Source organism: Tetrao urogallus, assembly GCF_951394365.1.
Source record: "Tetrao urogallus genome assembly, chromosome: 19".
Lineage (NCBI taxonomy): Eukaryota > Metazoa > Chordata > Aves > Galliformes > Phasianidae > Tetrao > Tetrao urogallus.
Window position 1 is genome coordinate 8,724,738 of NC_136832.1, and position 22,356 is coordinate 8,747,093.

Genomic DNA, 22,356 nt, shown 5'->3' on the forward strand with positions numbered 1-22,356 from the left:
CCGTGCACAGGGCAGCTGTCAGTGTGCACACTGCTTTGTTCACCCCTTCCATCGCTGTGCAGCACAGAAGATTATGAAATTGTGTGGTATTTGGTTCTGTGCAAGTCAGCCCAGCAAAGCGCCCGCAATGCGTGCTGTAACAGTGCTGTTTATTTTCATGGGTACTGGGAAATAGGACGTTGGGTAACCCTGGTGCATATTGCAGGCCTGATTCTCGGCCATTAACTGTGGGGCACAGCTCACGACACCCAGGTTATGCCCCCATTTTGCAGCCACTGCAGTTTGGTACGAGCACAGCCGCGTTGAACAGTGGGAAAAATACTTCATCCACAAAACACGAGGCCAAGATGGGACCCATCAGAAAGCTGAAACTGATGGAGGGGTAAATGTGGTGCAGGCCTGGAGTGGATCGCTTTGGGGGTGCAGATGCTGTCACTGTTGCAGAGACTGATTTCTGCTCTTGTCTCTGTGGGGAGCAGGAGCAGCACTGTGTGCATGGGGACACTGCGGCGCTCCGCTCCCCGTGTGCTGGGAGAGCTGCACGGGGTGTGTTGTACCTGGTGACCCACCATGGGCTTTGCTTTCCAGGATTTCTTGACTGACCTGATGATGTCTGAAGTTGATCGCTGTGGTGAGAATGAGCATCTCATTTTCAGGGAGAACACACTGGCCACCAAAGCAATCGAGGAATACCTGAAGTTGGTGGGACAGAAATACTTGCAAGATGCCTTAGGTACGTACCAAGGGGTCGGCTGCTCTGCGCAGTGCTGAGTGCAGGCCAAGCCCTGACGGCCCTCCGAGGTGGTGGTGTTCCCCCAGCAGGTGACCTCCAGCAGTTCTGGAGAAACCTGAAGGCCACATGCTGCCTGCCCGAGGTGCAGCCTGCAGCAGGGCAGCACAGCCCCAGGTGAAGGTGGGCGCTCAGCTGGCGCTTCGTCTGCTTCCACAGGAAACAGCGAAATGGTATTTGCAGGCACGGCCTGCCAAGCCTTCTGTGTCAGCAGTGGCAGTGTCACGGAGGCTGACTGAATCCTTCCCTGATTGCACACCCCCGGCCGGAGATGCTCCCCCCGGTTATTCGCAGCGCTTGTGAGTCAGATGAAATCTCCCAAATTACAGTGATGAGAGCTGCCTCCCTCACAGCACCGGGAACCCTCCTGGTGGTTTTTGAAAGGGCTGGCTATGCTCGTGGCTCCAAAGATATTTCTCCTGATGCAAATGAAATTAATTAGAGGTTCCGCTGTTGGGCAGGTCAGGAAGGAAGAGCAGCGCTGCTGCGTGCAGGCGGCACAGCGTGGGCTGGGGGCTGCTCTGTGCGAGCAAAGGCAGTGGGGTTTGGGCACATCCTTGCAGAGGAGCGAGCAACATTTCTGCAGAGCTGAGTCTTTCAGCATGTTAGCTTCCTGCTAGTGAATTTGTGTAATTCTAGCAAGGACCACAAGAGCATAAATACTTCATGAAGATAATAATGTCCTGATGAAGTTGAGGAAGGGGAGCAAATGCAGTCAGACCAGCAGGGAGCCCACCAGAAGAGGAGAAGAAATCTTCGTTATTCCTGTCTTGTAATCCGTTCTGGTTGAGGTCTGTAAGTAGTTTACCTCAAAAAATTTCTAAAAAACCAGGTGATTAATCAAGGCAGCAACTTTTGTAATGGTCCCCTGTCAAGACTGATGCTGCTGCCTGATGCAGGAGCAGCCTGCAGTTCCTGCATGGTGTTCAGGCATGGGTTCTGCATGGACCTTTTATCAGGGAAATGATTAATCTGTATGTCAGAGGGAGCTCAGTGCAGTGTGGTGCTTTCCTTCAAACCACGAGGCACAGGCTGGTAATAGGGCCGGATCATAACAGCAGGCATTGCTGGCAGGCAGGCAGAGAAGCTCTGCAGCTCCCAGCAGAGCTGAAAATACACCAGATGGGCCCTCTGGTACTTAATATCTGTTTGAGCTGAGGAAAGGGAAGAGTGCAGATGAGAGGGAGCAGAAAGCACAAAGGTGGGAAAATCCCAGACAGGTCAGGATTTGGGAGATGACTGACAGAAGTGAGAGGGGAACAAAAGCACCGAGCACAGCCAGTCCTGTAGTGCCACATGAAGCCCAGGATCCCCTGGCTGCAGAGCCTGGCACTGCCTCTGGGTCCTGCTGCAGCCCCACTGTGCCACCCCCCTGCCATGGGACCAGGGACACACAGCTGGACCTGCAGCACCAGGACTGCCCACAGCCTGGTTTGGTTTGAGCCTGGGGCACCTCTGGTTAGGGGCGGGCAGGCAGGAATGCAAGGAAGCTCACAGAAATGCTGTAATTCGATTTGGTGTGATGTTCAGCTCAAAATAAACCAAGTAAATTGTTTCTTTCCTTTAATTATCCATTTCTTCTGTGAATCACACTGGCTTGTCAGCACCAGGGGACTGTAGCAGGCGCAGCCCACGGCAGCAGGACATCATACAGATGATGACAGAACCTGCCACATGCTTCCTGGAGATAGCCCTGGGGAGTGTGGCTGCAATGGGGCGGCTGGGGGTTCGGGGCAGGCAGGGGAAAAAGATCTGCCAGCAGAGCAGCTCCAGGGCAGCACCTGGGGGTAAGCAGGTTGGCACTGCCAGCTGGAGGCAGGGAATGGCCCTGCTCTCCAGGGTCCAGCCTGTGTGACAGCACTGGGGCTTGCTTGAAGGCTGCATCTCCAAAACCCATCACTGTCTATTTTACAGGGGAATTTATCAAGGCTCTCTATGAATCAGATGAAAACTGCGAGGTGGATCCCAGTAAGTGTTCATCCTCAGACCTCCCTGAACATCAGAGCAACCTGAAGATGTGCTGCGAGCTGGCCTTCTGCAAAATCATCAACTCCTACTGGTCAGTACCCTGCGGGCATCACTCCCCTCCACGAACTGCCATAGAGGAGGAGTATGGTGTCGGGCTCAGGCCATGTCTGCCTGGCACGGCCTTGCCAACCCAAAGGGTAGCTGGGGGGCTTCTGTGTGAGACTGCCAGGGGGACTGGGCTGAGCAGGGGTGGCACAGGCAGTGGTAGGTGCACCTGCAAAGATGTGCAGTGCCTTGTTGAGCTCCTGTGTGCCTGGCATGGGAATGGGAGGGCTGCTGTGCACAGAAGAAGACTCTTTCAAGAACAGATTTTCTGCTGAGCTTGTTTAGTTTGGGGATGCAGTTCCACACTGCCTTCAGGGCCGAGTGCCCATCGCATTTCAGCAGGTGGTGAAGGGTCACTGCAGCACAGACTCAGGACAGGGTGGTAGAGCCAAAGAGTAAGAGCTGCCTTTGCCAGTTGTGACCAGTTCAGAGAGGGACTTGATACCAACCATGTATAAAAGCCTGGAATAAATATCAGGAATGCTTGTCCTGAGTCTCCCACCCATGTCACAAACCTGTGTGTGCCAGGTGGGTCAGTATGGACTGCCTGATTCCCCAGAGCAACCACTGAAGTTTTGAATCCTGCTGCAGGCAGGGTCTGTGGCACTCCTGGTGCAGCAGGGAAGCTGCAGAAGCACGGGGAACTTTTGTAGAGGCAGAAGACTCCTGTTGCAGAGTTCTGGAGCAAGGACACTGCTGTTAGTGCTCTGTTGCTGTTTGGCTTAGCATCCTGCATTCCTCAGGGTTAACCCGTCCATGTCCTGGCCCTCAGGGACAGCTGGCCTGAATATGCAAACATGACTGGAGTGAGGCAGTGGTGTGCTGCGGTGTCTGGTGGTGCTGGTTTGTGCCCCTCAGCGCTGGAGACTGCGGGGGCCAGCAGCCCATGAGACTGCTGCAGATGGTGCCTGGGAGGGGGAGAAATGTGCTGGTGACCCTCTTTACTTAGAGGAACAAAAATAGTTTCTTTGTTTGTCTTGTTAGCAGACCCACAGGTTTTCATCCTGGCTGAATAGAGCAAACGTTTTTATCCTACTGCAGCGTTTGCAGTCTTCCTGGTTAAAAATCTGAGATTAGTTGTTATTGATGTACTTTGTAGCAATGCTGTTGTTGCCAAACATCAACCAAGGATTGTCTTGGAGGAAGGAAGTCTTTGGTAGTCAGAACTCCTCATTTTCTTCCCAATCCCAGCTGTTGTGTTAAGGTCTGAAAACTCACTCTACGTAATCCCCCTAGATACAGAGTGTGTTGTCTTGCAAGCCCAGAAGGAAGGGAATTGCTTTTCCTGATGTTGCTCAGGGAGAAAACGAGCAGCAAGAGGCTTGTTCACACTTCCTGCATCCACCACAAATAGGCAGAAGGGCACAGTTCTGTGCAGGTAGTGCATACCTTAACCGAGCCAGTTAATGACTCTGACTCACGAATTGTGCTTACCTGCTCTCCCAAGAGGAGTTCACTGCTTTTAGTCACCGGCGGATAATAATTGTTCAAATTAATGCCTTCCTAAAAATACCCAAAGCAGCACTAAAAGGTTGGCCTAAAAATAGGTCTGAAAAGTGATGTAGGGAAAGCCGGGAATGTGCGGAAGGTTGGTTCCTCCAGTCCCACTGCTCCGACGAGGGCTGGAGCAGCTGAGCTGCAGCTCTGGGCGATCCCCTCCTGCTCCTTTGTGCTCAGCAGTTCTTGGGGATTAATTGGGCTGATATCGAGAATTCAGAGTTGGCCAAGGGATCTTGACAGCTAACGGTCTTGCTTTAAATAGAGTGCCAGGAGTGTGTGTGCTCATCTGCCAGAGAGTCAGAGAGAGGGAAGAGGTTTACAATAACCGAAAATTGTTATAATTATGACATAATTTGGACATCTGGAAAGTTTCGGCGTAAGCAGAATTTCAGCATGTGGAAGCTCGTTACTGGAAACTTGGGTAGTGAATTACGGGCCCGTTTGTCACATAAAGCCAGCTAACTGAATTCCATACGCCATTACACAATTAAACTTTTATGATCTCGCAGCCCGTGACAGTGAGCAGTGCTTAGGGCTGCATGCTGCCGGTGCATGCGTTTCCAAGGGCTTACTTTCCAGTAACTGTCCAACCTGTCCTGATCACTCAAGCCTTAAATTGCTTAAAGGATTCTCCTATTTCTGGGCAAATACCGTGAAGTAAAAGGGCTTTGTCCAATTGTGCGAATCAAGACAGAGAGAGAACTTTTTCAGCCAAAGACGTTGGCTGGTGTTACTTATAAAGCACAGGGCAAAAGCTCGTGCGGGAGAAAGCATGAATCCAGTATGGAGCAGAAGCCAAACGCAGTGGCAGCGTTTTCTGAGCATTGTGCTCATGTCAGGATGGAGAAAACTTCAAGCATGAGGATGTGCACCCCGTGTGCACAGCAAGTGTGGCTGGGCAGGCTTCTGCACCAGGGGAGCAGGACAGCATCTCTGGCAGCATGGCACACGTGGCTTTCTCTTTCCAACAAACGTGGGGGTCAGTAGCAGGGCAGTCAGTCCCAGAGTGGGGCACGTGGCTGCTGGGAGCCAGCTCAGATTGCTTCGCTCATCCCACGTAGTCCCTGCAGCAGAACTGGGAAAACATCCTCTGAAATGGCTGTTTGTTAAGAAAATGTGTGACCTAAAATGGAGCCTGACCTCCTTCGGTCCGCTTTTATGCCATCCAGCTCTGTAGGTGAATGACTCTGGGTTTCAAAGAAAGACGGTGGTTGTGGCCAGGGCAGGCGCTGGGGCCGGGGAAAGGGTTGATACGGGAGGCCTGGGGGCCATTGGGGACCCATTGTCAGCCTGCTCCTGCGTGGGAGTATCCAGCTGCATAAACAGCCTGTGCTGGGAACAGGATAAGGTGGGAGCAGGGAGCTGGGAGGAGAGCGGGCAGGCAGCTGCTTATCGCGGCGATAAGGGCTGCTGGCCTGGGGGAGGTCTGGTGCCTTGGGAAGCCTGGCCGAGGCCGATGCAGTTGCAAGGCTGGACTAAGTGCAGCATGGCTCTGCTTTGCCCTTGTCTCCGTGGGATCTGCTCCAAGAGTTTGAACAGGAGCAGTGCAATTTGCACAGCCCTCCCTCCAAGCACCAGCTGCACCGGTGACCTTGGCACACCCCCAGTGTCCCACAGCTCACAGGCAGTGCCCCATCTCTCCAGGGTGGTACACGCTACATAACTTGTGATGATGAGCTGCTTGATTTCCCATCCCTCTTCCCGGTTGTTGGAGGTTTTGGCTTGGCTTTTTCCTGTGTGGTTTGAATATCCTAATGGATGCTCTGGGCAGAAAAAAAAAAAAAAGATGGAAAAAAGAAAATACAGAAGCCTGTGACTGGTATAGGTGGAGGTGCTGCTGTGGGTCAGCAGGGTGTAAGGGTCTGGCTGTCACACCCAATGGCTGGTGCACAGCATGTTTATTTATTACTGTGCAGCAGTTCAAACACCCTGGCCTTGAACTTACCATGCCTGTGCGTCCTCTTGTCATTTCAGTGTCTTCCCAAGGGAGCTCAAAGAAGTTTTTGCCTCGTGGAGACAGGAGTGCAGCAACCGTGGCCGCCCAGACATCAGCGAGCGACTGATCAGTGCCTCCCTGTTCCTCCGCTTCCTCTGCCCAGCTATCATGTCCCCTTCCCTCTTCAGTCTCCTGCAGGAGTACCCGGACGACCGCACTGCACGCACTTTGACCCTCATTGCCAAGGTCACCCAGAACCTGGCCAACTTCGCCAAGTAAGAAGGACTTCTGAGGAGGGGGAGGAATCCCCAGGGCTGCAAGCAGAGCTTCTGCAGCAGGCATCCCATGCTGTCTGCTCCTTTCCTAATGCAAAGGGCCTGTTTGGTTTCTGTTGCTTTTTTCCTCCCTGTCTCTCTGGGATTCTCACTTTTATGTCAGGGAGATCATTTAAGTTTCCAAAACAGCCATGCGTTTTATGAGTAGGAAAGCAGACTACTCTGACCACAGAGCAGAACACCCAGGCATAGCCAGGAAATCTGTCCTGTGATGGCTGTGTTGGGGAAAGCTGATGGCATCTGCTTTGCCTACCACCACAGGCACCAGCAGGACCAGCACCCAAACGGTGTGTGCAGCTCAGTGCTTCCAAGGAGCTCTTACAGTGCAATTGTTTGAACTGGGATGGCAAGAGAAGCTAATGGGGACACACTACCAGTTTCTAAATAAGCCCATAGGTTTGATGGAAACAAAGCAAGAGATTTCTGAACATCTTTCCTCTGGCTGCAGCTCTGAGCTACTTATCCTGAGCGCTGATAACAAAATGATGAGCTTTCTGAAACATGAATGGACAGTCTCTGTCTAAAGCTTCTTAGATTTAGAAGCTAGCTTAGCATACACACTCGCAGCCAGGAATGCACATGCGTGCACACACAGGAAGAAGACATGCGAGTGTGTTACACCAGATGACAGAAATTCTCCATATTCCTGACCAATCCCTAACCTGAAGGGTTTTCAGATTTTCAGCGTTTTGCAGGAAAGACTCTTTCACTAAGCTGACGTTAGTCAAACCAAAGTGATCAAGCTGTCTTGCAGACTGCACGTGACCGAGCCTCTCCTTGCAGAATTGCTGGGGAAGAACATGGGACTCCTGCAGCCATCACTTGCTGTGCTCCAGTCAGTTGATTGGGCTTGGTGTTATAATTTCTCCTTTTTTCTATGGCTTTCACCTTCATTTCTGTTGCTGAGATCCCGCACTGATGAGAGGTTAGCTGGGTTAGGCTGGAATTTGGGTTCCTTGTTTGGTACCAGCTGCTTGTTAGCAGCCTGGTAATCCCAAAGGCTTTGCACGCATTCAGATGCCAGAGGAAGACACTGCATATATAGCTGCTCATTCTGCTCACTGCACCTCTATTTACAGGATTTAGCTGAGACTTGTTTTGCTGTCTCCACAGGTTTGGCAGCAAAGAGGAATATATGTCTTTTATGAATCAGTTTCTGGAGCATGAGTGGACCAACATGCAGAGATTCCTACTGGAGATTTCCAATCCAGAAACCATCTCAAACACAGCTGGCTTTGAAGGCTACATTGACCTGGGCCGGGAACTGTCCACTTTGCACTCGCTGCTCTGGGAAGTCATTTCTCAGCTGGAGCAGGTAGGGGGGCTGCAGGGACAGACCTCAGCCAGTGCTGGGCACACGGGCTGCCCTGCAGCATACACCTGCCCTTTGTCCAGCCAGTACCACCCCATCATGGTGTGGGAGCACAGCACAGCTCCTACTGGCTCTTGTTCCACATGTGCACATGCTGCTGGAGATCATCCTTTGTGGCTTTCTTTAAGGCTGGCGAGTACTGCCTTCTGCCTTTGCTTTTCATCACTGAGGGGTGAGGATGTTGAGATGTGAAGGCAGAGCTGCTGAACACCAGGCTGCCTTGTTTGTCCCAGCACATTCCTTTTATATTAAAAGGAATTCTGTCCAGTGACCTGAACCAGGCTTGGCCACAGGTGTCATCTTCGTATGAACCATCTGAAGTGTGCTAGCTTCCTTCTGCCCCACAGCTGCAAATAACTTCTGAAGCTGTGTGTTCTGGGACAGGCTGTAGCCTTGGCACTGGAGTTAAATGTTGGAGAAAATGAATGTTGCTAACTTAGTTCCCTGAAAGAGGCTGCCCAGCAATTGGCAGAACCCGAAGTTTTCTTGCACAACCCACGATGTTGGTAGTAACTCTGCTCTTGTCTCTCCAGAGCACTGCAACAAAACTTGGCCCTCTGCCGCGGATCCTGAGGGACGTCAACTCGGCGCTCAGTAACCCGGCCTGCGTGCAGGTCTCAGTCACAGCTGATCACACTGCATCCACGCCCAGTGCTGGGAACAGCATCTCTGCAGGGCTGCAGAAAATGGTGATAGAGAATGACTTATCTGGGTAAGAGCAAAAGAGGCGGCCTGGCCGCAGACCAGGGAAATACTGAGCGTTTACCTGTTACCAGAATCTGAGTGCCTGTGGGCTCAGGCAGGACAAGGTGTAGCGTGGATTTTCCTGATTCCTTGGCAAAGCTTTCCAATTGCAAAACTGATACTGGGTGTAGTTCAGCTCTGCATCCAGGTGTAGCAGTTGGCAATAGTGCAAGTCAGCAGGTCCATCCTAGGTCCATCCTGAGCCAGAACTGAGGATGTGGTGTGGGAAATCAAACACTTGGTTCTGGGCTCCACTCTTGACACTCAGCTGCAGAAGCAACACGTCCGTCCTTTGACAGCATTGAGGCTACTAACCTCAAAACAATGAACGTTCATAAGGTGTCTGCATATGCAGGATTTATCCATCTTTGTAAGATATTGGATATGTGCTGAATTCAGTGTGGTCCAAATCTGGGCATTCCACTACCAGCGGGCAAGCTGCAGAGGCCTAACAATCAGTTCCAGTCTGCTCCATCCTGCTTGTATAATAAATGGGTGTTTTTAACGAGCAGTGATTCACAGACAAGTCACCAAACACACTTTTAGGCCTAATTATGTAAGAAAAATCAATCATGGGAAAGATGACTGTGTTGCAGACTAAAAATGTTTCTGTTTGTGGAAAATGAAATAGAGCCCACATAAATTGAAAGACGCTGCTAATAAAATAGTTTGTAAGTGGAACCTGCATAACTCTTAACAGTTTAATTAGGAATGAAAGACAGCAATGGAGCTGGACTTGCTGTAATCAGAGCTTTCATCTCTAATGCTTCCCAGCTTGAGGAACAATTATTTAATGCTATGGAGGATCCCTACTAGTATGCCATCACCCAAATACTTGCTTACAGTGCATCACCTTTGATCAGTGGTATATTCACATTGAGCTACTGCAAAGCTCTTTCTTCCTGTCTGCAAGAAATCAATATTGCCTGAATTTATCTGCTACAGCAGGAGCAACGGGTGGATAACTTTCAGTTGCTAGGATTTAGCTCTGCAGTTACCGCCCTGTGTCTGACCCTCGGATGCACAGTGTGGATCTGGCCTGCAGGGTGCCGTGCCAATATGAGGCAGCTTAGTGCCTGGGCACAGGGCAGGCAGGAGTGCTGAGGGCACGGCCAGCTGGAAGCTGGTGCACTGTCAGCACGCTGAGCAGAGCGTGGATGGTGAAGCAGAGGCTGCAAGCAGTGTGCTGTGAACCTATAAACTCTTGTGTGGCACGGAGCTCCGTGCCCAGGGCCCCTCTGCTCCCACATCCCCACTCCTGTGCACTGTCCCCGCAGGGCGGGCTGTGCCTGCTTCCCGTGCAGCTGTGCCACACCAAATGCTTCTGAGTGATAATGTTTTCCTGCTCCTGTGTGGCATTCACAACTCTTCTTTGTTTTGTTTTGTCTTCCTCTCCTCTTCCTCGCGCACTGACTTCCCCGCAGTCTGATAGATTTCACACGGTTACCATCTCCAACCCCCGAAAACAAGGACTTGTTTTTTGTCACAAGGTCTGCTGGGGCCCAGCCCTCGCCTGCCCGAAGCTCCAGTTACTCAGAGGCCAATGAGCCCGACGTGCAGATGTCAAATGGCAGCAAGAGTTTGTCCATGGTGGACTTGCAGGACAATCGGCTCTTGGACAGCGGGGCCAACGCGCCCGGCGCTGCCGACTCCCTCAACGACAGTCAGTCGTCCCTCGGGCAGTTGCAGGGCGTGTGGACCACTCGGACTCAGCAGAGCAGCATGGCGGGTATGGCCACGGTGCGCCGCGTGGGCCAGACGCCCACCACGCCGAGCGGTGAGAGCGCGCCCGGCCGGCCCCAGCTGCTGGCCCCGCTCTCCTTCCAGAACCCCGTGTACCAGATGGCCGCCGGGCTGCCGCTCTCGCCCCGTGGCCTGGGCGACTCCGGCTCCGAGTGCCACAGCTCGCTCAGCTCCCACAGCAACAGCGAGGAGCTGACGGCCAACAAACACGGCTTCGCCGGCCCCGCCGCCAGCGAGGACTTCACCCGCCGGACGGGAGAACTGGCCCGGCGGCAGCTCTCGCTTTCAGAGAAGGGCGGGCAGCCCACCATGCCAAGGCAGAACAGCGCAGGACCGCAGCGGCGGATAGACCAGCCGCCGCCACCGCCACCACCGCCCGTCACCCGGGGCAGGACGCCGCCCTCGCTGCTGAACACGGTGCAGTACCAGCGGCCTTCCAGCGGCAGCATGATGTCCTCCTCGCCCGACTGGCCCGGCAGCGGGGCCCGTCTCCGGCAGCAGTCCTCCTCCTCCAAGGGCGACAGCCCTGAGATGAAGCAGCGCACCATGCACAAACAGGTGAGTGGGGGGCTGAAGCGGCTGGGGGGTGGGAGGGGGCCAGGCCACGGGCTTGGAGGAGAAATTGGGCGGGGGGATGCTGCGGTGGGAGCGGGCTTTGTGGAGCTTTGTGGCAGCATGGTGATTGTAGCGCGGTTCTGCACCCAGCCTGGCCTGAGCCAGAGGCCCTCTGAGGAATGGGACACAAAGGAATGCTCATCCTCCGTTCCTTTGTCATGCAGCACGTTGGAGGTGTTGGAGGTGCTGGATGCGGGGGGGGGCGGTAGGTGGCAGAGCCGCCTCTGTCCTGCGCTGCCGCCTTGTCACTGCTTTGCCTCTCCATGCGCAGGCTCTCATCCCATGCCATAGCCAACCCTGCACCATCTCACAGACTCGGACCAGGCCCTCATCTCTTCTTGTATCTACAAAGCTCTGTACTGCTGCTCCTGTTCCCCCGGAGCCATGGTGTCCATGGACATTCCAGTTTGCTCCATTAGACCCTCCTGTCAGGGTCCTCCTGTGCACGTGGGGAGAGCAGGAAGGAAGAGGTGTTTTCCTATCAAGAGCAAAGTCCCTTCTGTGCAGAGCCTGGCAGCACTCAGGTCCTGGAGCACATCTGCTTTGCACAGAGATCTGGCTGTGCGAGGTGCTAAGATGGACGCAGTAGGTCGCAGGGCCCTCTGGCTTTCTTGGCATGGGTAAATTGCTTTTCATCTTACATTTCAGATATAACCCTGTTAAAAAAAATTAACACAGGAGGGCCTCTCAGTGCCTAAAGGGAGAGTTGTAACAGTAATAAGTAATACAAGCCCAGAGAAGGTGAACAGTTGGCCAGAGCTGCCTGCTCCTCAGCACAGGTTCCATTTCAGCAGCAGAGGTGGAGGCCGTTGGCAGTGCTGCTCATTGCAGGTGGTTTCAGCCCGATCCAGAGCTGTTCTGTGCACACTGTATTGACTCATAAGCACTGACATTAGCAGGCATGCCATGTAGCAGCATTTGTGTAATGTGGATCGATACTCGTTAGGTGCAGAGAGCACAGCTCTACCACAGCCACCCGCTGGGGCGGTTCCTCCCAGAACAGTGCTGGGGACACCGGGTGACCTTGGCCGGCTGGTTGGTGCTCCAGAGCTTTCCTCTGCCCTCACTGCCCTCTCAAGAGCTGAAGTCCCCAAAATGCCCCTCCCAGCCTTAATCACGTAGTTCACCTGTCTGTTGGCTGTGAATCATAAATCTGCTGCTCAAGAACCGAGAGCTCCCACATGGTGGCCATTTGAGGAGGATTGCTTTCAGCAGTACCTCCTCCACCTCCTGAGTTCACCTGGGCTGCCATCAAACCCATGCCAGACAGGAGCAGGCTGTGCTTTCCCACATCTTCAGAGAAAGGAAGAGGAGGCAGAAGGGCTGGTGGGCAGTGGCTCTGTTAGTGGAAAGCATTGGACCCAGGGCCTTTCCATCACTGAGGAGGGCAGCTCTCCTGCGCTCAGCCCTCAGTGCTCCATGAGCATTGCCTGAGCTTCTGATTGAAAGTTGTGGAAATGAAGACAAAGCTGAAGGATGGCACAGGAAAGCTTCCAGCACCGGTGCTTTGAATGGAGGAGAAATTTCCCAATCTCTTTGCCTTGTTAATTTGAACAGGTCATCCAGATCCCTTGTGTTCATCCAAGTGGATAATTACTGCTGTTTATAACGAGCCAGGATGGAGGGGAAATAGCTGCAGCTTCACTTCCTCAAGTTGTTAATGCAGCTGGAAGGTGCTGAGCTCGCAGTCCTGCCCTCAGCCCCAGTGCCTGCCAAGAGCAGTGCTGCACCCTGGGCCCACTGGCCCTGTGAGCTCCAGGGAGAGCTCAGGAAGTTGGACCTCTTCAGTACAGAGCCTCACCCAAGAAGAAACCGTTACTTTTCAAGAAGGTGTATTTTTGAAGATGTGGTTTTATCTGTGCAAAGGCTCTGTGGCAAGCAAGAGCACAGCGCAGTGAAGCAGAGACTGAAGAGCTGAGTGAAGACTCTGCTTGCAGAGCTGACAGCTGCTGCAGTAACCTGGGCCTGTTCGCTTCAGCAGGGTTCCACTGCCATGCACCTTTGTTTGCCTATTCCATAGGGATGGCAGAGGGAAGAATTCAACCTGTCAAATGTTGCTGATGCAAAATAATGGGAGGTGCACACCAGGAGGTATTCCTGCCCCTCTGGTAGCTCAATCTGTTCTTTGCTGTTGGAGCAGCATGGGAGAGGGCTTGGAAGGAACTGCTCTCTCTGGCTTCATGACCTTTCTGTTACAGGTTTTTCTTTTGTTATGGTTGTATGTTTCATTGTAGGCCCCTTCTCCTGTGAACCCCAGTGCCCTGGACCGCACTGCTGCTTGGCTTTTGAATATGAACATGCAGTTTTTAGAAGATGAAAGCATTGACCCAGATTCCAAGCACAGGGATAAGCTCAGGAATAAGGACGAGCTCAGCCAAGCAGAAAAGGTAAAACCTGATTGGATTGAATCAAGTTTCTAAATAGAGAGAGGATTTCCTTGTATGTGGTTGAGCTGCAGCCGGGGGCAGGCCGGCCCCACGCTGCCCCACAGAGGCTGTCGGGCTGTTCAGCCCTGCTGCTCGCAGGGCGCTGCTGGGGATTGCCTGGGAGGGCTTCACACATTCACTGGAATTGCCCTGATGGAGGCAAGTGAGAAAAGTGGGAGCCAGGAGTCAGGGCTGCTCTGCAGCATCACCTGGAGCCAGCCGGTGCCTGTTACTTCCCCCTGGCTGCAGGGGAAGAAGGGCTTAGAAAATAAATTAAATGTACCCAGAGACCAGTAGTAGGATACTGGCACCCTCCTGCCTTACTGCAGGGATATGTAACAAGGAGCAGCTCCCGTGGTAAGAGACTGCAAGGAGACCTAAAAATTAAGTCCAGATTCTGGTCTTGGATGCACTGGGGCCTGGTGTGACATTGCTGATGCAGTGACACTGCTCCAGGCTCTGTGGGTTCTGCCAGCAAGTCAGAGCCAGAGGGTTCAACTGGAGCCCCCAGTGCCGGAGGGGCCCTGAGTGCTGAGGAATTGGCACTTCTCAGCAGCCTGGCACTGTAGGGTGTCTGCACTTGGGTATTTGGGATGTTTCCTAAACATGCTTTGCTGCATCCCAGCAACCAAGTCGGGTCATGCAGGCTGCAGGCTTCTCCTTCCCTGAACTCTTTCCTCTTCTGCAGCACAGCCATTTCTGGTTTTGTAGCCTTCCCCTGCTCAGTCATATCATTCTGGGGCTCCCACCTTTAAGAGGCAGAGCAGGGAGCGGGAGGTGGGGGCTCCAGTAGTATGGCAGATGGGAGAGCTCAACCTGTTTTTTATGGGTTCTTTCCTCCTTGGGTATTCCCGCAAGCACAGACGTGCACTGATCAGACACTCAGCTCTGCAGTTAGCTGACACTATTTGCACATGTATAGAAATTGTGAATGTGACCTAAGTAGAGAGGCTAGTAGGCAGCAAATGAAAGCAGTACTTCCAGATCCGTGCATTGTGCACCTGTGTTATTGCTGCATTTTGGTACTGAAGGGTTTCAGAGAGCTTTGGTGCTCCTGCAGCTCTGCAGCGGGGTGGGTGTCCCTCAGCCTGGCCTGGCTGCCTTCTGGCCCTGTCTGGGCTCCCATGGGCAGCAGAGCTCACCAGCACCTGCTCCAGGGGGCTAAGGTCAGGTTAGGAACTCATTTCTGCAGCAAACCAGTCCCTGTCCTAAGGCTACAGGTGTCCCCCCTGCCCTGGTGTCTCACTGCCACGCAGCATCTTTTGTTACTTTACTGTAAAGTCACTGACATCAAAGATTGTCATTAGCATAATCTCTCTTCCCATTACTGTAAGACTTGAATGGTAACCAAGAGTGAGACAAGTGTTGTAGAGCCAGGAGCGACTCCTTCGGGCTCCAAGGCCTCTCCTGCTATCACTTACACTCATGCTGCTCCTATTTTAAGGCTAGGGTAGGTATTTAATCTTTCCTGTGTGAACGACTCCCTTCTGTCTGACTTCAGTGCTTCTGTGCATCTGTATGGGCATCTTTGTTTCCCATCACTCCAGTTCCACGTGCAAACTGTGTCCTTTCAGTGCCTCAGTAAAAGCTTTGCTAAAGGAAAAAAACAGTGATCTGTTGTGGCCATCTGTGCCCCGGTGGGAGGAGCTTACAGCCCCTTCCCACTCAGCCTTTAGCGACAGGAGGCCCCTCTGCATCACACGACTTCAGCCTGGAGGAGCTGAGCTCGGTCTGCAGTCAGTCAGTTGGGCAGAGGAGAGGTTTTTCTTAGAGCAGTGCTTATGTGAGCTGGGGCATAGGGCGCAGTGGCTGTGCTTCCTCTCCAAAGGAGCTGATCAGGCAGGGCAGCTCCCCAGCAGGTCTCACAGCATCAGGATACAAGGACATTCCTAACGTGAATGCTTCACGTGGCTGGAGATGGCCGAAGGGCAGGGCTCTGTTCTAAGCTGCAGTCAGTTCAGGATTCAGCATGTTCCTCTTTGCATTTATGCAACTCCTGTGGCCTTGTTACTGCTCTCATGGCCCAGGTGATTTTTTTTTTTCCAGCCTGACTCACAGCTCCTCACAACATCAGGTGTGTGTTAATTATTCTAAGGTCATTACAGTTAAGATTTTTTAATAGACGGATTTCAAAGATAACTTTGGAATTAAAGTCTTAAGACAGATTTGCACTGAATTTTCCTTTAGCAAAGTAAGTTGTGCTGAATGCTCTCAAACAGCTGAACCCAGCTTTGCTGAGTCAGGAAGCTGTTCTCGTAATTGCTTTATGTGATTCTTCTGTTGTTGCTATTTAGCTTCAGCTGTGGGATCGGCACAACCTGTGGGGTCCTGGCTTCATGCAGCAGTTCTTCTGGGACTGAGCCCTGGCTTGCCATCTGCTTGCAGGGTTTGAGATGCGGGGCTGCAGCACTGCTCCTGCCCGGCTCAGCCCTGAGTGCCCCATCCGGGAGGCAGCTGCACCCGCTCCAACTGGGGCTTGTGCTTTCAGCATCTCCAAAGCACTCCTGTTTATTGATACAGGCTGAAGAGCTCGCGCGTTAACCCAAAATCCCACTTCAGCTTTTCCTGCCTGTGTTGAGCGCTGCGCGCAGTGTGAGGAAGGTGCATTTGCCATTCAGTCACTCTAACCTGCTTTCCCCATGTGAACTGCTGAACTCTGCTAACAGCCCATTCTCTGAACGTGCCAGCGCCGTGCCAGCCCTGCAGGACGCAGCGCCGCTCCCAGCACAGCATGGAGAAGACCGAAGAGGAGGTGTCGGCAAGCAGGGTTATCTGATAAGGGTTTGCAGCTAGGAGAGGGGCAGTCGGGTTGTGGGGAAACCCTGGCAAGGGCAGAGCCATGTGTGATGATGTGCTTCAGGTGTTCTCTCCTCCTGTCTGTCCCCGCGTGCTGTAGTACCAGCAGGACCTGGTGGTGCTGCAGGACAAGTTGCGCATCTCCAACAAGAAGCTGGAGGAGTACGAGACGCGCTTCAAATGCCAGGAGGAGACAACGCAGAAACTGATGCTGGAGTACCAGGCCAGGCTGGAGGAGAGTGAGGAGCGGCTGCGGAGACAGCAGGAGGATAAGGAGATCCAGATGAAGGGCATCATCAGCAGGTACAGGGCAGCTGGGGGAGGCAGCAGGGCTGGCATTAGCACTGACCATGCTGTTCAGTCCTGCCGGTTTCACCTTACCTGAGCCGAGCCATGTCTCTGCTTTTAATCAGCACTCACAAAGGAATCTTCCTTCCCTGGCCTTAATCACTTAAGCTCTTGGGCAATGTGCTCTGTGGTTGTCTAGACAAAATTAACAGCCAGAAAAATGATGCACTGAACCATTTGTTTGTGTGTTATCAGCAGGTGGTGGCAATGCCCATGTCCCTTTTCTGTTTGAACACAGAGCTGCTTGTTGTGAGAGCATCTCAGTGTGCCTTAGTGTTGCATTCTCAGCTGAGGGCTCAGACCTCGTCCAGATGCTGGGGGCTGCAGGCTGGGGTCTCTACCATTTCACACCTCCTCCCACGTATTGCAGAGGTGCATATCAGCCTTTGCTGTCCAACTAAAGCTGTCCCTGCCCTTTCACTGAGGGCCTTTAGGATACTTTCTGTTCTTCCTATAAAGCATGCTTTTCACAGCACCAACCCATACTACAGGGAGACAGGAGCTGCAGGCCTGCAGGGTCCCCTTTCCTCAGCTGCCCCCAGCTCTCAGATCACTTCCCCGAAGCAGTACAAAACACTACAAAGATGATGCACTCTGCATCTTGAAAACAGGTTTTTATTTTCTTGTCTCTGGCTACCAGGCTGATGTCAGTTGAGGAGGAGCTGAAGAAAGACCATGCAGAAATGCAGGCTGCCGTGGACTCCAAGCAGAAGATCATTGATGCACAGGTGAGTCCCTGACACTGAGGGCTGCAGCTCTCTGCGTGACTCTGCCAACGTGCAGCCTCCCTGCTGTGCAGCAGCACCAGATCCAGTGCAGTCAGACCATGTGCATGGGGTGCGTCAGCACAAAGCTGCAGGCAGTGACAGGGTGGGTCAGCCCTCAGCAGGACACTGTTCTATTACCAGAGCATTTGCATTCTGCAGCTTTTTCCAGCCTTGGTGTTTGGCAGGTAATGCGGGGATGTGGGGGTGACAGCAGGCCGAGCAGCGAGGAGGTGGTTGGAGCAAAGTCTAGAGAAGGGCAGAGCCCACAGAAGGGCAGGGGAATGATAGACAAGAGGAGAGCAAATGCACAGAGCAGGGAAGGAAAGCATGTCTGCAGGGCAGAGGGAGCAGAGGGGAGGAGACAGGGCCTGTAGCTTGGAGGAGCATGGAATGGCAGTGCCAGGGGACTGACCTTGTGCAAATGGTCAGCATATGGGAGTCAGCACCCTGCTTCCTGCAGGGATGCCCAGGGCCAGGGTCAGTCTGTGCAGGACTGTGCCAGGGCTGATGGAAGTGCACTTAGTGGTACAGATCAGATGATGGTGCAACATACTGTGCTTGGAACAAAGGATCTGAAAATACAGCCCATCATCTTTTCATTTGTTTAGGCAGCTCCAGGTTGTGGCTGGGTGCTAGTGAATTGTAGGCTTTCTCTTAATGACCGTATTAATCTCTTGTGAGTCACCACTCATGACTAATTTACTGTATAACTAATTAAAAAGGAGATGAGATGGTGGTAACTTTGCAAAAAGAATCACTGTTTTCCTGTACAGTAATTTGTTCCAAGCCAGTAAATCAGCACACATTTCCTGCTGCACTAGGGCAAAGCCTGGCAGGTAAGGGGGAGTGCAGGGCACACAGCTGGGGGCTGCAGCCAGCAGCACCTCCTCCAGGCCCTGCAGTGTTATGGGGGCTCTCACCCAAGCCTGTGTGGTGCACAGTTTTCTGCTTCTTGTCATCTCACACTGTGTGTGATCCTTGGAGTTACACAGGCAAACTGCTGTGCCCGTCTGTGTTATTTTCATTCTGCCTGCTCTCAGCAGACAGCAGGAATGTGCAGGCATGGCAGGATCAGGCTGCAGCACAGCAGCTCTTGCTCTTGTCCCCATGACACTGCACTGGACCCCTCAGTGTAATCAGTGAGGATAAGCTATGCCATCAGAGCCATCCTGGGAGGCCACAAGTCATTTAAGGCATTTATTTACACTAACAAAATCAATTAAACACTGACAGGAATAACCACCTTGGGAGAGAACTATGCTTTAGAACAGGAATCTTATCGTCTTCATAACAGCTGCAGTTAGAGCAAACAACACAATTTCTGTATCACTGAAAAATTAGAAAAAGTACTTTATCTCCATTTTGTTCAGGACCAATTAACCCTAGTACGATAAAATTAATTCAGCGCACATTGTGCTTGTTTAAAAGCCTGGTGTGCCAAAGCCTCCACGAGGCTGGGAGCAGGGCGGAAGGTCTAACAGGGATCTCCTGTAGCCAGAGCTACTCTCTGAATGGGGTCATGGCTGTGGAGTTGCTGCCCAGAATCCCTGCAGCCATGCAGAATTCTGGTGTTCCCCTGCAGATGCTTCTGGAGCTACCTGCAGAGAGGATATTTATTCCTCATAGAAGTAATCCTCAAATTATGTCCTAACCCAGAATTTCAGAGGCTTTCCCTGAAGGAAACGCAGGCTTCGTACAAACCTGGCACAGCACAGCTCAGCACAGTTCTAATCCGGGCTACAGCCACAGCCATGCCATCTGACATGGAGCTGCTGGGAGGTTGCAGAGCACCACGTCCCAGCATCAACCCAGGCACACACACAGGCTTCTGACTGGGATGTGGCTGCTGCCAGGCCAGCCTGGAGCACACAGCTTGCAGAGATGTCTGCTCACCTGGCAGCAGCAGGGGAAAACACAGGCAAAGCACTTGTAGACCTGCTATCAGCAGTGGGCTGCTGAGGGGTACTGGTCCCAAAGGCCCACGTGTTGCTAGCTCACAACCACTCATGGTGTGGCAGAGACAGTTCTCCGTGTGTTTCCATTGACGGTTCCCTCCGTCCGCTTCTTTGCAGGAGAAACGCATTGCTTCATTGGATGCTGCCAACGCACGGTTAATGAGTGCCCTTACTCAGCTGAAAGAGAGGTACAGCATGCAGACGCGTAATGGGATCTCCCCCACAAACCCAACTAAATTGCAGATTACAGAGAATGGAGAATTCAGAAACAGCAGTAATTGTTAACCCGCGGAGGGCGCTGCCGCAGGAGGAGGCCTGGCCAGAGAGACCCGTGCAGCAGCAGGTGTGAGCCGCGGCTTCAGAGAACGGCTGCTCTCTCCCCAGAGAACCCAGCTCCTTACTGCGGACGGCGCGCTTGACTGAGCCTTTGTGGGAGATGCTAATGCCAGCACATTGAGGGGACGGAAAGATCAAGTGTGAGATGAGTGGCATAAGGAAATAAGATATATTTGAGCATTGCTGTCACTGTTGGATTTAAATCAGTGTTTAATGTTTAAACAGAAGTAACCTTTTCCTTCCAAGCTGCCCAGAGGATACGCCTCTCCCCTCCCAACAAGGAGTAACGTCCTTGCCACTGCAGTAAGCAAAATGCAGGGAGCTGGGCAGAGCCTGCAGTGGGCAGCACGCTCAGTACAGGCAGCGCATGCTGGACGAGGGCGGCAGGAGCCTGGCCTGCTCCTCATGTGACTCCCCCTGGAGCACAGCCCCATCCCCAGAGCAATCCCTGAGCCTTTGGCCTTCCTTATGTAGCTTTGGTGCTGCCCCTGACTTTTGCAGTGGGTAGCTGTCCAGAGGGCATCTGCACAGCAAATTAGAGTTTAATTAACTCTGTCCACACAGGGGCAGAGCCCAGCAGGATGGTCAGGGCTCACTCAGTACAATGTGGGGGCCATGTAGAGAATGTGGGGGCCACGTAGAGGCTGGCTGTGGGGCCCTGGGCGGTCCCTATGAGCAGGATAGGCCCCAGGCTCCTGTGTCAGTGGAGGGAGGATTCGGGCCCTGCAGAAGGATTTCTTGGTTCCGTTCCCAGCTTCTGCTCTCACAAACACTGGGGACAAGTCTTTGTAAAGCAATAGTTCCAGGGCACTGCGTTCCCTACCACACACATAACACAGAACAAATTAAAGGTAACCTGAGCTTGCTGTCCCCAAGCTGTGAGTGAGCTGCAGGGTCTGGATTTGCTGCTGGTGCCCACTGTGGAGAGGGGGAGTGCCAGGCTGCAACGTGGCCAGCTTCATGCTTGACAAAGAGTTCATTACGGGGATGTCATGCTCTGTGCAGAGATTTTTTACTGTTTCTGGGGAGGAAAAAAAGGCAAAGAAACAAGAACGGCCATGAAGAACCATGAAGATCGGTAATTGTATTTCTTTTCTTTCACAGTATGCATTAGAAAAAAAAAGAGCCCATTTTCTGGAATACTGTCCTCTTTAAATTGGGAATGAGCACTGCATGGAAATTAACCGGCCTGAAGAATGTAAAACATGGTCATAAGGGAGTAACCAACAGGAACAGCAGCCACCACCGAGAGCCCCCTTGTCAGGAGCACTGTGCAGGCATAAGCCAGGATTAGACTTTCCTAACTGCCGAGACACGCAGCCCCGGCACACACAGACGTGTTGCTCAGCGGAGGGGTCTCCTCCTTAACGGGGGATTGTGCCGCTGACCCGCCGCCACGGTGTTTGTTGGTTTGTGGTTGTCCAGTTAGTCCTTCACGACTCCCAGTCTCAGAGCAGGTCACTCGGACCGAGAGCCAGAGAGATTTCTCTGAGACACGGATGACAGTGTACAGTGTACAGGACATCTGCCTATTCCTCCCATAAAGGTTAACACACTGCTGACCGCCTGTCCCAGCTCCTCCTGCCACGTGTAAATGTACAGTCAAAGGTACTAGGACGTTCACTGAGCTCTGCACAGCTTAGGTACCACCTGCAGCCTCGCCGGGCTGCCTGAGCAGGACGTGATGTGCCATAAGCTCTGCACTGCCATGCTGCCCCACAGCTGTAAGGCACACTAACAGCATCTTTCCTCATGCAATTGCTTTCAAAATTTAAGATGATTTTTTTTTTTATTTTTGTAAACGTTTGTCTGTTGCCTGGAAGCCCTGGGCCAAGCCTGGTGCGGCTGCAGCTGCTGCAGCTCCGGTCCTCGGAGGAGCGAACGCATTGCTCTGCACTGAGGGCTCCGCACCCCACCAACGCCTGCAGAATGGTGCAAGTGCTCAGAGATCCCAAAAGGAGCTCCTCAGAGAAAAGTAATCGCTAAGTGTTTATGCCAAGTACAGCATGTGGAGAATAGCACAGATGTCTTTGAAGAACCTGACACAGCTGACAAGGTTACAACTGGAGTAAGACCCAGACAGGTTAGGAATACACAGGGTTATGTGAACAGTTTGGTTCGTACACGTAACTCCTGCTGTTGTTCTTTATATGCATGATAAGAATCCTGCTAAAAAAGACACTTCTGCTCCTGCCCTCAGATGTATTTTTAGAGTCAGTTGTTTCTGAGCTCCAAAATACTGGTGTTGGGAGAGATGGAAGTTGTTCAACATAAGGAATGGAAGCACTACCAGGGTACAGGGCAGACGCCCCACAGGCAGCGCTTCCATTTGTATGTGAACAAAATCTGGGGGTGCAGCCAGTGCCCTCTTAAGAGCTGGAAGAAAGACCCACCCCCAGCACAGCTGGTTAGTGCTGAAGCAAAGTGCAGTAAATCTGCTTGCCCCCCAGCCAAGGCACTGCTTTTATACCACCATTCCCCTTGTTGCTTTTTTTCTCCCCAAGATCTGTCAGAAAATCCTGGGTAACCTCAAATGTGCGCATCACTGAGCACATCACTGAGCACATCACTGAGCACACTGTCCTGCTGCAACAGCAGGCTGCTCAAGTCCTTCCGCAGT

The 22,356-nt window shown here is 52.6% G+C and overlaps 1 protein-coding gene across 1 annotated transcript in view; it reads left to right on the plus strand.

The window, feature by feature from the left end:
- DAB2IP (DAB2 interacting protein) overlaps positions 1-19,685 on the plus strand; it is a gene marked incomplete at its 3' end in the record, with an annotated part of 120,335 nt that extends 100,650 nt beyond the window's left edge. Inside the window, exons 7-16 of the mRNA XM_079544594.1 lie at positions 589-733; positions 2,705-2,849; positions 6,338-6,574; positions 7,748-7,949; positions 8,540-8,718; positions 10,175-11,051; positions 13,343-13,495; positions 16,440-16,633; positions 17,319-17,406; positions 19,518-19,685. Coding sequence (XP_079400720.1) covers positions 589-733; positions 2,705-2,849; positions 6,338-6,574; positions 7,748-7,949; positions 8,540-8,718; positions 10,175-11,051; positions 13,343-13,495; positions 16,440-16,633; positions 17,319-17,406; positions 19,518-19,685 — 2,388 coding nt within the window. The remainder of the gene's footprint in view (positions 1-588; positions 734-2,704; positions 2,850-6,337; positions 6,575-7,747; positions 7,950-8,539; positions 8,719-10,174; positions 11,052-13,342; positions 13,496-16,439; positions 16,634-17,318; positions 17,407-19,517) is intronic.
- Between the last annotated feature and the right edge of the window lie 2,671 nt (positions 19,686-22,356).